This window comes from Xenopus tropicalis, chromosome 4 (assembly GCF_000004195.4).
Source record: "Xenopus tropicalis strain Nigerian chromosome 4, UCB_Xtro_10.0, whole genome shotgun sequence".
Lineage (NCBI taxonomy): Eukaryota > Metazoa > Chordata > Amphibia > Anura > Pipidae > Xenopus > Xenopus tropicalis.
Window position 1 is genome coordinate 131,160,228 of NC_030680.2, and position 16,246 is coordinate 131,176,473.

General features: G+C 38.7%; 1 protein-coding gene across 2 annotated transcripts; it reads right to left on the reverse strand.

Annotated features, from left to right (window-relative positions):
• Positions 1-1,328: 1,328 nt before the first annotated feature.
• LOC493204 (protein SSUH2 homolog) lies at positions 1,329-16,246 on the reverse strand. 2 transcript variants are annotated; one of them, XR_004222433.1, is made up of 14 exons: positions 16,151-16,246; positions 13,435-13,508; positions 11,950-12,174; positions 10,841-10,919; positions 9,641-9,770; positions 8,410-8,470; positions 7,339-7,463; positions 6,476-6,538; positions 5,429-5,511; positions 4,582-4,671; positions 3,418-3,523; positions 2,302-2,409; positions 1,567-1,874; positions 1,331-1,513 (listed from the first exon to the last, which is right to left on the reverse strand). XR_004222433.1 is itself a non-coding variant. In XM_002936250.5 (13 exons), the coding sequence occupies exons 1-13, from the start codon at positions 16,171-16,173 to the stop codon at positions 1,731-1,733; spliced, it is 1,311 nt and encodes a 436-aa protein (XP_002936296.3). In that variant the 5' UTR covers positions 16,174-16,246; the 3' UTR covers positions 1,329-1,730. The 2 variants fall into 2 exon arrangements, 1 of the variants encoding a protein (XP_002936296.3); XM_002936250.5 differs by having other exon boundaries at positions 1,329-1,874.

Genomic DNA, 16,246 nt, shown 5'->3' on the forward strand with positions numbered 1-16,246 from the left:
CTTCAGTTGTTTCATATCTGAAACATGTGTTACCATTCCAAATTTAACCTCAAAAATGCCTCCTCGCTCACCCATGTGCTGTATATACTGTATGCTGTATATATGCAATAAGCCAGTACAGTTATATATCTGTATCATAGGAAACACTGGTCATGAACTTTCCCTTTTTCTTTCAGGTATGATACCACCAAAGAAATTTGTAGAGTTTTTGTCCCACTTGATGAGTGTGATAAATCACTGGGCAAAACTAGTGACAAAACACTACAGATTTTCCAATGTGCCATGGCGCTAGAGCTCGGTACAGGCATATGATCTACGACCCAGAAACCTGTTATTCAGAAAGCTCCAAATTATGGGAAGGCTATCTCCCACAGACTTAATTTCAATCAATATACAGGTACGGGACCTGTTATCCAGAAAGCTCGGGACCTGTGTTTTTTCCGGATAAGGGATCTTTCCATAATTTGGATTTCCATAACTTAAGTCTGAATTGAATAAACCCAATAGGATTGTTCTGCCACCAATAAGGATTAATTATATCTTAGTTGGGATCAAGTACAGGTACTGTTTTATTATTACAGAGAAAAGGGAATCATTTAACCATGAAATAAACCCAATAGGGCTGTTCTGCCCCCAATAAGGGGTAATTATATCTTAGTTGGGATCAAGTACAGGTACTGTTTTATTATTACAGAGAAAAGGGAATCATTTAACCATTAAATAAACCCAATAGGGCTGTTCTGCCCCCAATAAGGGGTAATTATATCTTAGTTGGGATCAAGTACAGGTACTGTTTTATTATTACAGAGAAAAGGGAATCATTTTTAAAAATTATAATGATTTGATTATAATGGAGTCTATGGGAGATAGCCTTTCCGTAATTTGGAGCTTTCTGGATTACAGGTTTCCGGATAAAGGATCCCATACCTGTATATATATATATATTCTATTAAATATAATCCTTGCAGCAGGGTGATAACTCATGTACACAACACAAAACTATGATGTTTATGATTATTTGGATCCCCATCCCTCTTCATCATGTTCAATATGGTTGTAAATAAAGAGTACGGCATATACATTACTTGAGTAAAAAAAAGAACACAGACTGATTAATTTCATTTATTAAGCTGCCATTTAAACCATCTTTCTTAGGATAGTGACACTGTTAGCCATTTTCTGACGGTATATATGCCAAAAGGTGAATGTGTGGCATATTTTATATATATATAAGATATATATATATATATATATATATATATATAATCTATCTATCTATATATCTATATATCTATATATATATCTACACAGACAGTAAGCCGCACACATGCAGAAAAAATCACAAATTTATTAGAACAAAAAAAGTCCAACGTTTCGAGCACCAACTGTGCTCTTCCTCAGGGACAAACCAAAACCATCTATCTATATATATATCCATGAATTATATCCTTAAAAACGGTGCTTTGTGATGTCATGGCTCAATTTGCGCTCTAAGTTTTGTGCTGTAAGTGCAGAGAAACACAGCATGGTGGGAAAAAACATTGGAAATTGCACTGATTTTTAGTACTTTTATTTACTAAATGAGGTCCAAAATAACAATCTTATTGGAATACAAGAAATGAAAATTATTTGGTAATTTTTAACCCCTACACACATGTATTTTCTACAATACACAATGCTGAGTTATAAGTACGCTAACATATAGATGTAAGTGGTGTTTAGCAGGAATTCTAGAGCAGGTTACAGAACCAGCACTTCTCTGGATAGTTTTTTGTGTAAACCTTGTTCTCTCTGCCGTAGACAAAGTAGGAGTACGGACTCCCCTCCCAGGTGTAATGCACTTTAGTAAGTGGCAGCAACTCAATGGTTTGTCTCTGTGGGGGCAAAAAGAATGGTCAGCATTCTAAATTGGCATCAGCTACTAAGGTCTAGAAAAATAAGTCTATTGTGTGAACATCACGTACAGACACATACCTTCCTACATTTATATACATTTGCCATACTGCTAGTATCCATTTTAGGTTCTGTCAGTCACAGTGCTGACTTGCCTGAGGCCCACCCTGATGACCAGTACAGATTAGTACAGACTTACCTCAAATAATCTATAGAGGAGAGCAGCCTGCCTACCAGCTAATACACAAGCCGACTACATACAATATATAAAAACTGTAGGTGCCCCTCCCATCAGTGCCTTAATTCATCTGCTCGTTGTAAAAGGCGGCTTTGCAAGCATTCTTATTTTTTTCTGCAATTCATATTTTTTACTGTAATAATCACAAATATTTTTACTTAAAAACATACTTGTCTTAGTATTCTGCTTGAAGAAGAATATTTGGCATGATGTTCCTTTTGTCCATCCTGAGAAGCTTGATTAATGGATTGTTTGGGAAAAGTGACTAACGGAGATACCTAAGATTAAATATAACAAGAACATTTAAAAATAAATATAGAATTTACAGTATATATACAGTATATATATATATATATACTTGGTTTCGGTACAAATAGCCAACCGTAGGCTCTTCAGCAATTGTTCAAATATAATCAGATCTGTTAAGTGTTGTATAGTTTACATGATATTCATGGGTCTTGTTATCTGGATTCTAGAACCTCGCTCATGCAGTAGTTTGATGAAAGCATGTGGCCAACTGGAATTTCCATTTGGACTTTTAAAGTAACTGGATTTTTACTTTTCAAAATAATTTGGGGGAGATCAATATACAGATGCATTTAGAAGCTTAGAACTTCCCACTGATCAAGTTAGGCAAGTAGTGATGAGCGAATCTGTTCCGAAAAATTCGCAAAACGGTGAAAATGTTGTGCGCCAAAAAAAATTGTCGCCCGGGGCTATTCTTTTGTCGCATGGCTATTCTTTTGTCGCCTGCGGCTATTATTTTGTCGTGCGGCTATTCTTTTGTTGCACGGCTATTCTTTTGTCGCCCGCGGCTATTCTTTTGTCGCACGGCTATTCTTTTGACGCCTGCGACTATTCTTTTTTGACGCTGGTGACAATGTTTGGATGTGCAGCAAATTTTTCCGCGGCTAATTTTTTCATCCGTTTCGCGAAACAATCCGCCAATGGCGAAATGCGGAAATTCGCCACAAAATCCATGCCTGGCGAAACATTTTGCCCATCACTATAGGCAAGGAATTATGCCCTAAGAATGAAAGATCATAGATATATGGTGCTGATGGTATAGGCAGAGCCAGTGCTCTGAAGTTACACATCATTTTCAATATTTTGGATATGGGAGGGGTCTCCATTGTCTGGCTGAAATGTAGGGAATTGAGGAATGTTGCATTTGTAGCCCAACCACAGACAAAGCCCCTAATCTCTTCAGAGATTTTCTCAGTGAATTTTTTCTCCACATTTTTGGAATAACTCAAGTAAGTTTTGACTGTTTACATTCTTCTTACCAAGTCTTGTTCATCAGTGTAGAGTGTCACTCCTGTCACCTTCCGAATGCGATTGGATGGAAAATCTGAGTTGTGATCAGCAACAAACTCAAATATGTTATTTCTCCTATAAGCACATAATAAGAAAAGGGGAGATCATTGCACATCACATACTATCCTTCATATTATACTAAACCAATGGGACCCTCATCCTCAAAGTCTTATCAACTTGCACAGTGTTTCTTAAGCTGGCCATACACGCACCGATAATATCGTACGGAACCTCGTTTCGTACGATATTCGGTGCGTGTATGGCAAGTCGGTGAGTAGACTGATATCGCAGGAGTCTGCAAAATCTCCCTTCAGGGCTGAATTGGCAGAAGGAGGTAGAAATCCTATTGTTTCTAACTCCTTATCTAACGTTCTAACGTTCAGGGCTGAAATGGCAGATAAGGAGGTAGAAACAATAGGATTTCTACCTCCTTATCTGCCATTTCAGCCCTGAACGTTAGTGGCGGATTGGAACAATCAAAAATCCCTACGTGTGTGGCCACCTTTAGGCCCTTAGGGCTCTGGTACACGGGGAGATTAGTCGCCCGCGGCAAAACTCCCTGCTCGCGGGCGACTAATCTCCCCGAGTTGCCTTCCCTCTGCCATCCCACCGGCGAACATGTAAGTCGCCGGTGGGATGGCAGACGCGGCAGCGCGATTTCGCGCAAATCGCCGAAAAAGACTCGCGAGGCTTTTTCGGCGATTTCCCGAAATCGCCCCGCCGCGTCTGCCATCCCGCCGGCGACTTACATGTTCGCCGGTGGGATGGCAGAGGGAAGGCAACTCGGGGAGATTAGTCGCCCGCGAGCAGGGAGTTTTGCCGCGGGCGACTAATCTCCCCGTGTACCAGAGCCCTTATGCCTTTTCATACTGTATTGTAATCATTTACATCAGTATATATTGTTTTACTCTTCTCCAAAAACCCTGCTAACCCGGCATAATGTCTCCCTGCTGTACAGTCAAACTGCAACATTACATATATGTACATTTCTTAAATGATGGAGGAGTGTAGAGGATCTTTTTGTGTTTTTTAACCACTAACGTCTTCCACACTAACCAATACTAGTGGAATAAGAGGCCCAACATGATGATCTAAACCTAAGTATAAACCATCTAGTAGAGCAGAGAATGTACCATGTGACGGCCAGCTGAATGAAGTTCACAATTTTCCCCGTGCCAGAGCATCCATCGCAATTCAGCTTTCCTTTGCTGCAAGATCCACAGCTGTTGGCGGAAGAATGGAAATATACTTGGTTTCGGTACAAATAGCCAATCAGATCTACTAAGTGTCAGAATATAGGGTAGTCATGTTTTCAGACTCTGGGGTGTATTTACTAAATGGTGAAAGTTCAAAAGTATTGTCAGCAAAATGTAAATTTGCCACAACATTGCCAGTTTACTAAATGGTGAGGACAAAAAGCTTAGGCAAATTACTGACAAACATTCACTTCTTTTCGCCAAGGTGTTGGTTCTCTCGTGCATTTTCCCCACTACTATTGTGGGGGGAAATTTGCTATAAACTTTTTGCAGAGAATTTACGCCAGCAAAACTTAAGGCAAACTGTGGTAGAGTCAGATGAAGAGAAGATTCACCCTTTAGTAACTATGCACTTTAGAGTGAAACAAATTGGTGCATTTGGGTACATTCCTCAGTCAGGTAGATGGAGAAGGGACCCCAACACTGCAAAATGACTTTTGGCCTCTACCAGTGCTCAGCAGGGAAATGGGCATAGTGAGTCTGAAGATGGAGATGGGAGGGTCAGTGGGGAGTTTGGGGTAAATCAGTCACACACGTGTCATGCAAAATGTTTAATTTAGTGGTGTTCATCCATCTCAACCACAGCCATGATTAAGAGCCAACGAATTGCAGCAAGGAAAAGCTTTCCTAATTTTAAACAAGGTGCATATTAGTCAAATCTACTGTATCTGGTGATCAGTCAGGATTTATTGGGGGAGCCCTGGGTGCCATATTCAGTACCCACCTTTTAGTTCCATAGATGCTACAGCTGTAACATTGGTCACCACCTTGGCGACGTCCTGTCCCAAGACATGAACCACATTTTACCTGTATTGTTTATAGGACAAAGGTTATTTAGAAAGGGAGAGAATTCTCTGGCTTCCTTACTAGGGGCAATTTTGTGCTAGACTGTTTCATATACAGGTATAGGACCCGTTATCCAGAATGCTCAGGAACAAGGGTATTCCGGATAAGGGGTCTTTCCGTAATTTGGATCTCCATACCTTAAGTCTACTAAAAAGTCAATAAAACATTAATGAACCCCAATAGGATTGTTTTGCATCCAATAAGGATTATTTATATCTTAGTTGGGATCAATTACAAGGTACTGTTTTATTACTACAGCTGTAGTAACCTGCGAAAAAGGAAATCAGTTTTAAAATTCTGAATTATTTGATTAAAATTGAGTCTATGGGAGACGAGCTTTCTGGATAACAGGTTTCCGGATAAGGGGTCCGATACCTCTACTCAGATAAGTAGATTTATTGGGATTCTTGCTGCTTTGTCAGGTTCAGCTGGTTCTGGCTGGTAACTGTGCAAATCTAATTGGTGACTGGTTGCTATGGGCAACATTACCGGTGAGGTTTGTCTCCAAAGTTAATAAATACTCTCCTTTATGTTTATGATACCGGCATTAAAGGATATCCTTAGTGTTTATACATGGAGCACATACTGTATGCTCGGGGAATGGTGACATTTGCATAAGGTTGCCACCTTTTTTCCGGCATAATACCAGCCTTCAGGTCAGGGGTGGGTGGTGACATCACACGGGGGTGGAGTAATGATGTCACAGGATGGGGAAATGGGCAAAGCAGAGGTAGGTTTGTGCTTATAATGGCTAATTGGGCAGCAGAGAAGGTCAGGGAAGAAAGGGATTTATAGGGTATTACAAATTTATCAGCAAGTACATTGTAATGTAATACCAGCCCTGGCCCTACCTGGCAACCCTAACTCTGCACTTGGGCTGGATAGAAAACCTGGCTTGATCCCTCGCCCATCTGCACCCACTCACCCAACCAGTTCCGGTACATTTGGTGCAAAAGATTTTACCAACTCCGATGCATTGTGGGCAGGTCTGTAAATAAAAAAGAAAATGTATTTATATATTAAAGTTAGAAGTAGTCCAAATCACTTAGATTGTAAGCTCTACGGGGCAGGGACCTCCTTCCTACCGTGTCTCATACCACATGGCACTTACTCCCTGTGTATTTATACTTATTTATTGTATTTAATATACCATACATACAAATATTCGCTCCCCTGAACTATGCTTACCGGGATTAACAGGGCAATCCTAATGCAATGGAAATCTCTTGCCCCCCCTTCCCTGCTACAAGTCTGGTGAAAATTAGTAGATGATTCACTTCCATGTCAGAAACTTACCTATCTAGGCTGCCCTGATAGATGTAATGCTATATGGGGCACTTGGTTAAATATACAGAATGTCTGATTGTATATAAACCCTATTCTGTCAAAGTACACCTTAGTTTCTTCCAACTTCTCCTATCTCTTCCTTTCTTTCTGTAATTGTTTATATATTTGTATAAAAGTAGTGATGAGCAAAATTTTTCAGCAGGTATGGATTCACTGCGAAATTCCACATTTTGCCATTCGTGAATTTTTTTGTGGAACTGCCGCAAAAATTTTTGCACAACAAAAATTTGCAGACTGAGGAAAAAGTCACAGTAGCATCAAATAAGTCACAGCTGTATCATGCAGTAGTTGCTTTTTGGAAAATGTTTGCTGTTTGCCAAATTTTCAGACAAATTCGCTTATCACTAATTAAAAGCTATAATGAGAGCCCAGAACACTTGTCAGTCAGCATAACAACCTTAAGTAAAAGACAATATACCAGAAGCCCTACTGCTCGGTTACCTTTAAAGAGGAGGTGCCAGGAATAGGAATTTTTTTCTCCTCATTCTTAAAGAGAGCTGGATATGGCACAGGGATATCCCAAGGCTGTGGAGGGGTTCCATACACTCTTGAATCAACTGTGTGACCTGAACGATTAATAAAACAAGTAAAACTTGTCCTTTTCCAGTAAAATGAATGGACATGTCGTGCTGATGTGAGCCATTTCAGAGAGCAAAACAAAGTTTGCTCCATCTGTAGTACAGGTATGGAATCTGTTATCCAGAATGCTCAAGACCTGGGGGTTTCCGGATAAGGGGTCTTTGTGTAATTTGGATCTCCATAACTCAAGTCTGCTAAAAATCATTTAAATATTGAATAAACACAATAGGTTTGTTTTGCCCCCAATAAGGATTTATTATCTTAGTTGGGATCAAGTACAGGTACTGTTTTATTATTACAGAGAAAAGGGAATCATTTAACCATTAAATAAACCCAATAGGGCTGTTCTGCCCCCAATAAGGGGTAATTATATCTTAGTTGGGATCAAGTACAGGTACTGTTTTATTATTACAGAGAAAAGGGAATCATTTAACCATTAAATAAACCCAATAGGGCTGTTCTGCCCCCAATAAGGGGTAATTATATCTTAGTTGGGATCAAGTACAGGTACTGTTTTATTATTACAGAGAAAAAGGGAATCATTTAACCATTAAATAAACCCAATAGGGCTGTTCTGCCCCAATAAGGGGTAATTATATCTTAGTTGGGATCAAGTACAAGGTACTGTTTTATTATTACAGAGAAAAGGGAATCATTTAACCATTAAATAAACCCAATAGGGCTGTTCTGCCCCCAATAAGGGGTAATTATATCTTAGTTGGGATCAAGTACAGGTACTGTTTTATTATTACAGAGAAAAAGTAAATCATTTTTAAAAATTAGAATTATTTGCTTATAATGGAGTCTATGGGAGATGGCCTTTCCGTTATTTGGAGCTTATTGGGCTTTCCGGATAAGGGATCCCATACCTGTATGACAATTTGATGACTAGGTCTGAAACCACAAACTCATCTACGTTTGTCTGCTACTCACCATCAAAAGGCTTTGTCCGCCGCTCAATTGTCCGCGACTCTGTAAAGGTTTCCAAGCGATACTAAAAAGCAATCAGGCAACAGAAATATCAGATTATAATCAGTGTCTGGAACACAAAATGGGAGCTTTACATTAACTTTTAGTAAGACATTCTGCAACTGCTCTTCTTTTGTACTTGTGGTTTTTTTTTACATTATTTAACCTTTTGTTTACCAAAAGGCTCTCTAGCTTGGATGCTAGGGTCAAATTTACCCTAGCAATCAAGTTGCAGTTTGAATGACTGACTTAAATATAAATAGGGGGCCTGAATAGAAAGAAGTAACAAAAAGTAGCAAAACAAATAAAATTGCAGAGTCACAGAGCAATAGTTTTTTCAGTGACCCCTGTCTAAAGGGCAGATTTATCAAAACACGAGTTCAAATCCCGAATGGTAAAAAAAATGCTTCCGAAAAAATCATATTAGTCACGATAATATTGTATTGGCGATCCGAAAGTCACTAAATTTTCGTACCGAATGATAGTAAACAGCGGCAAAACCGATCCGATTTTTTCGCGCTAAAAATACGAAAAAGTCATGCAAGCACCAAAAAAGTTGTGCAAGTGTCGAAAAAGTAGCGCAAGGTACAAAAAAAATGTTGCAGAAAATACGATTGGACTGATCGAGCGAACGCTCGGAGCGTTCATGGATAAGTAAATATGCCCCTTAGTGTAAGAAAGAAGCAGTACAGGAAGGCAAATAATTCAAAATGAACAATGAAGATCAAGTGAAAAGGTGAAAAACATACAAGGTAAGTTGAACTTCACCCCCAAACTGTAGACATTGAGCTGAAATGACCAGCAGGGGGCCATGTTGTTTCAAATTCATTATAAAGTATTAGTGATGCTAAAACTGCTAATATCCAGAAATCAGATGCAAAAAAATATATGTAAATTGCAAATGTTCTCAGAATAGCACAATTTTACATTCATTTATTTATGATGCAAAGATACAAGGTCAAGATACAAGGGCCAAGTCAGAGGCCCATTCCATCCTGCACACCACCTGCCCAAACATTCATAGAGAAACTAGTACAATGCTTTGCGCTTCATTTAGCCAGTTCAAGAGATGCACCTATAGCACTGACTATAGCAGTTTGGTTCAAGTAGAACATTTCCTCTATAGATCATGTCCTACTTGCGCATCTGTTTGTTATTACAGTCGAGTCAGGTTTAAAATAAGAGGGGAACTCACAAAATAGACATTAAGGGGATCAAACTCTCTGAATCGCATCTCTTGTGCTGGTAAGGTGCCGTAACAACAATCCTTTATGGCATACTCTACAAAGGCCTCTTTGGCAGCATCTTTTGTAATACATGGGATTCTGCAGAAGAAAAACACAAATGGATATTGCCTTTAAACAGGTCTTTCCAAAACCAAACAAAAGGCTTGAGGTGGCAAAATGAATTGTTCTGAATAGTGTATGTGTAGCTTGGGTTCGATGCATTCATTGTGAATTAAAGTGCCTGCATGGGCAATGAGTAGGGTTGCCTCATGGTCGGTATTTCATCAGCCTAGCCAGAAAAATACTATCCAGGGCCGGGACGGTATTACAAATTTATCAGCAATGTACTCACTCATAAATTTGTCATTCCTAATATTCTGCCTCTAGCCCGTCCCAATTCCACCCCTATCTGCCACCATACCACCCCACTCCCCCTCCATGCTGCCCATTACATCTTCCACCCACAGCTCCCTCCGGTTTCCCAGACAGTTTATTAGCTCTGCCCCCCTCTGCATCATAGCCCCACCTCTTTATGTCATAACTCCACCTATTTCAGTCCTGCCCCCCCCCCAACTTCACATCAATAGCCAATAAGGCTGATGCCACACGTGGCGTTTTTCCACTGCGTCTTTTCTCAGCCTAAAAACGCCGTACAAGCCACACAGCCCGAGGCTATGGCGTTTTTCAGCCTAGTACTGGTGACGTAGCAAATCCCGTTTCCCATGGTGCTAATAGTGCGAAATAGTAAAAAACGCTGCGTATTTCAGCTAGGTCTGGCAGCTGCCTTTGTGTATACATAGGAATAGCTTGCTGTGCAAATACTGGAGTATTTTGGCCAACGCTTGAAAAATCCGTGCTAAGGCGTTTTCTAGCGTATTTACGCATTGTGTGGTTTGCTTCGAGTCTTTTCAAGTTATTTCTATGGATGATGATATCGGGCGTTTTTCAGCCGCCGAGAGAATTAGAAAATACGCAGCAGACACAGAAAAGGTGGCAGCCCTAACAATGAGGCAGACACTGCCAAGGGCTGGTACAGGTCACATATTGAAGCTCTCCTATCATATTCCAGGGTATTGCCAGCAACTTTTACTATGTTTACAACTAATACATTTTTCCATTGGATTCTGTCAGTACCTACTGACTGCAAGGACAAACTTAGAGAATCTTACATCCATTCAGGGTCTACAGGAGCCGGCTGAACAGGACCTGGGATCATGGCTGAAAGGGGAGGCGGTACAAATCGCTCACCTGAAAATAAACAAATAAATCAGAATTTCTTTACAGAAAAACCATATAGTTAACTAACAAAAAAAACATGGAAACAAAGTGGAAGAATGAGCTGTGGTTTCTTGTTATTTAGCTTCTCAGTTCCACTATTCAAGGATAAATAAACCTTTAAAATAAGTGAATGTAAAATTGATGAGAGTGCTATTTCAAGCACTTATACAATATATAAATACATACTTTTTGCATTTTTTTTTTCTTTTTTTGACGTTATTAAGGGATAAAGTACTGTCAAAAGGAATGAATTCTGACTCAACAGCACCACCTGCTGGTCAGTTTCCGACCATGATGTTGTCAAGGAAGTTGTCAGGAGAAAGAAACAGGGCTGATCGGATGTTGGTTATGAAACATGAGAAAAAAACATTACCTGAGGTTACTTGTGTTTTTCCTAAAGAGAAGAACAGGCATTTTTCTTTGTCCTGACAACTTCCATGACAACATTATGGTTCGAAACTGACCTGAAGGTGGTGCTGTTGTGTCAGAATTCATTCCCATTGACAGTACTTTATCCCTTATTAACTTAATCACTTATTTTAATGGTTTACTTATCCTTTAGGATTAAAAGAGTTCACTGGCATAACTAGACAGCTCCACAAAGCTTTAAGATAAATGATCTTTACAGTGAATTACACAACAGTCAGTATATGGTTCTAAGCTTATTATAGGGTTAACTCTATCATCATTGCTCATTGTACTTTGATTGCAATATGAATGTGCTCTCTTTACTCTCAGGACTGTTTGTTATGTAGTTTCTTTGTTCATCAGGCATCAGAGAAGAATGAACAATTTTAGTGGTGTGATTAGAAAGAAGCAGGACCCTTTTTAGGAATTTGTTGAGTTCCACTAAACTTGGGAGAAAGTGTCCTTACAGTGAAATTGTATCTGGTCCCACACCTAGTCCTCTATACAAACAGGACCCCTGTCCTAGGCATCATTATAGGGTTAATTCTAGAATCTCCAAAATATTTAGGAGAGCATGGTTTGGTTTACTTACTGTTATCATTTGTCAATCCTTCATAGCCAGGTATGGGATCAAACATGTCAGATGGAGAAACTGTAGGGACCATCATGTCCTGCGCACCAGCGCCAAGAAGTAGAACTGTAGGACTATCTCTTCCAACAGACTGATATGGGGGAGCAGCCTGGCTGCTTCCGGGATTATTTGAATATGGGCTTAATGGAACCAAAAAAGCTGTATCCATTGGCTGGGAAGGGGAACCTGCAAAGGATAGAGTTGGAGTTTGGAAAGGAGAGGGAATAAAAGCAAATGCAGTCAACATGCAAATATATAAATAAACCAGACATGAAATGTGTTTTTTTTAGCTATAAAATATTCTTTTTAAAAAATAACCAAACACATCCATAGCAGGTTGTAGGTGTCCCACCCCTCCCGCAATGTGAATGTGTCCCAAATGTCTCCTCCGACCATCTGTCAGCGGCTCTATGGCTGCTCATCAGTAGAGCAAAGTTTTATGACTAGTAAGTCTAACATTGCAGCGAATTGTAGGGAAAGGGTCTTGAATGGGAAAGGCCAGGACTGAAATTTTGGCAAAGGAGACTTCTCCTCGCAGTTCCACAGGCCGTACCAGGTTTTAAAAGGGGTTGTTCACCTTTACGTTAACTTTTGGTATAGTTAGAGAGTGATATTCTGAGATAATATGCAATTGGTCTTAATTTGTTATTATTTGTAGTTTTTTCAAATTTTTAGTTCAGCAGATCTGCAGTTTTGCGTTTCAGCAGTTATTTGGTTGCTAGGGTGCAAGTTACCTTAGCTACCAGGGAGTGGTTTGAATGAGAGAATGGTACATGAATAGGAGAGGGTCTGAATAGAAAAGAAAGTTACAAAAAGTAACAATAACAATAAAACTGAAGCCTCACAGAGCAATAGTTTTTTGGCTCCCGGGGTCAGTGAACCCCATTTAAAAACTGCTGGAAGAAGAAGGCAAATCATTAAAAAAAACTCTAATAAATAAATAATGAAGACCAATTGAAAAGTTGCTTTGAATAGGTCATTCTATAAGATACTAAAAGTTATGAACCACCATGCTCCAGAAAGACTTCAGGCATGTTGGCCACTATTCCTTTGGAAAGTAATAACTTTTGGGGCAAAACACGTGTCACTGTCCTATCATCACCCCCATTGTGGGTAGTGATTACCATAGATTCGCAGTGAATTTCCACATTTCGCCACTGGCAAATTAAAACTTCTGCAAAAATTTGTTGCGAAAAAAATTGTTGCTTGTCAAAAAGAGCCACAGTCTCATCAAATTGGGCACGGTGTCAGAATGGGCGCAGTCGCGGGAAAAAAAGACAAGCACGACAAAAAAAATGCAGGCAACAAATGTGTTTCACGAATTCGGTTTGCGAATTTTACTTTCAATTAGCTAATTTTCCGGCGAAGCGAAATGGGACAGATTTGCTCATCACAGTCATGTACAGTGTAGATCTGTACAAACTGCAGATTATAGTGATCACTCACCAGAATGGGGACTCTCACTCATTGGCTGGGGTGTTTTTTGGTGCACAGATCCATAACATGTTTCTTCCATGTTTCTGATCAATTAAATGTATAATGAATGCAAATTAAAAAAAGGAAAACACAGGAATAAGTTACATTAAATAAATGCTCTTCCATTTGTTTCTTTTGTTTATATCCCAAAGGCAAATATCATTTAGGGATGTATACTGTATTTATTTGATTATAATCCCTTCCTGTTGGAAGTTGCCCATTGATAGCCTACCCAAACAAAAATAATAGTGGCCTCCCCTTATTCAACCAATGATGGACTGGAGTATAATATATATATATATATATATATATATATATATATATATATATATATATATATATATATATATATATATATATATATATAGGCGACCTGCTGAAAGAGAATCCTGGGTCCCACCTCTGGTCCAGATCTACCCATGTAGCATTTGGGTTGAACAAAGCAACCTACATGCATTTACCAGGCTCAACAACCTTTCTACAAATGGGTCTTGGATTGAGATCTAAGTCTGTTTATAGATCAAATATACATGTACAGGCACAGGACCTGTTATTCAGAATGCTTGGGACCTGAGCTTTGCCAGATAAGGGGTCATTTGGATCTCCATACCTTAAGTCTACTTAAAAATAATTTAAATAATAATTAAACCCAATAGGATTGTTTTGCCTTTAATAAGGATTAATTATATCTTAGTTGGGATCAGTTAGAAGACACTTTTATTATTACAGAGAAAAAGGAAATATTTTTTGAATAAAATTTGAATTATTTGCTTATAATGGAGTCTATGTGATCCGGAATTTTCTGGATAACAGGTTTCCAGATAACAAATCCCATACCTGTTCATGTTGATTAAAAAGATTTTTTTTTTCATCTGGAGCTACCTATTGCTTTAGTATCAAAGGGAAACATTAAACATTTATTTCTTAAAAATATAAGGTTGAGTTTTATTGATATTCCTGTTTTTAATTGCTTTCCTTTCTCTTTTGGCCCTCCCCTGTTTATCTTCTGTTCTAACCTGCTCAGACCTGGTTGCTAGGTTACTTAAATCTTAGAAACTAGATAGCAGTTTTAAACTAAACCTGCAATTTGCAGAACAAAAAGGTTTAAAAACGTTCAAAAACCCCGAAAAACAATTAAGGACGGCTCATTGCAAATTGTCCTAGAATAATGTTATCAAGATCACACAAAGTTTATTTTAAGGATAATGTTCCCATTAAGCTTGTGCTTAATGGTAACTAAGTGGCATAATTCAATACAAGACAATCAAATCAGGTTAATTTAATGTTTAAATGCTTTTTCAGTAGACTTGGTATGGTTTGCAAATAACGTAAAAAAAAAACCCCGATAATAGATCCTATACCTGTATAATGATTTTGAAATATTTATTCAAAAAAACAATGCTGATACAGGTATAGGACCTGTTATCCAGAATGCTCAGGACCCGGGGCTTTTCAGATGAGGGATCTTTCCATAATTTGGACCTCTGTGCCTTAAGTCTATTAAAAAAATCATTTAAACATCATTTAAACCCAATAGGGCTGTTCTGCCCCCAATAAGGGGTAATTATATCTTAGTTGGGATCAAGTACAGGTACTGTTTTATTATTACAGAGAAAAGGGAATCATTTAACCATTAAATAAACCCAATAGGGCTGTTCTGCCCCCAATAAGGGGTAATTATATCTTAGTTGGGATCAAGTACAGGTACTGTTTTATTATTACAGAGAAAAGGAAATCATTTAACCATTAAATAAACCCAATAGGGCTGTTCTGCCCCCAATAAGGGTAATTATATCTTAGTTGGGATCAAGTACAGGTACTGTTTTATTATTGCAGAGAAAAGGGAATCATTTAACCATGAAATAAACCCAATAGGGCTGTTCTGCCCCCAATAAGGGGTAAATATATCTTAGTTGGGATCAAGTACAGGTACTGTTTTATTATTACAGAGAAAAGGAAATCATTTAACCATTAAATAAACCCAATAGGGCTGTTCTGCCCCCAATAAGGGTAATTATATCTTAGTTGGGATCAAGTACAGGTACTGTTTTATTATTGCAGAGAAAAGGGAATCATTTAACCATTAAATAAACCCAATAGGGCTGTTCTGCCCCAATAAGGGGTAATTCTATCTTAGTTGGGATCAAGTACAGCTCCTGTTTTATTATTACAGAGAAAAGGGAATCATTTAACCATTAAATAAACCCAATAGGGCTGTTCTGCCCCAATAAGGGGTAATTATATCTTAGTTGGGATCAAGTACAGCTACTGTTTTATTATTACAGAGAAAAGGGAATCATTTAACCATTAAATAAACCCAATAGGGCTGTTCTGCCCCAATAATGGGTAATTATATCTTAGTTGGGATCAAGTACAGGTACTGTTTTATTATTACAGAGAAAAAGGGAATCATTTTATAAAATTAAAATTATTTGCTTATAATGGAGTCTGTGGGAGATGGCCTTTCCGTAATTCGCAACTTTCTGGATAATGGATTTCTGGATAAGGGATCCCATACCTGTGCTACAATAAAAGCCTACTACAAACACACATACAATGGTAACTGTCTGCCTCTGTCTGTGTTTGCATCACTGTGCTTCTGTCTGTAGCCTAACTGCCACCTTGTATAACCCCTGCCACCATTATACCAACCCTACCGTACAAGAAGAGAATACGTTCCGCTTACCCGAGCAGTTTGTGTTTCTCCATTGCCTTGAGCAGCTCACTCACGATGCCCGGGAAGACTTACTTGTTCACTTTTCTTTTTAAAATATTTTACTTC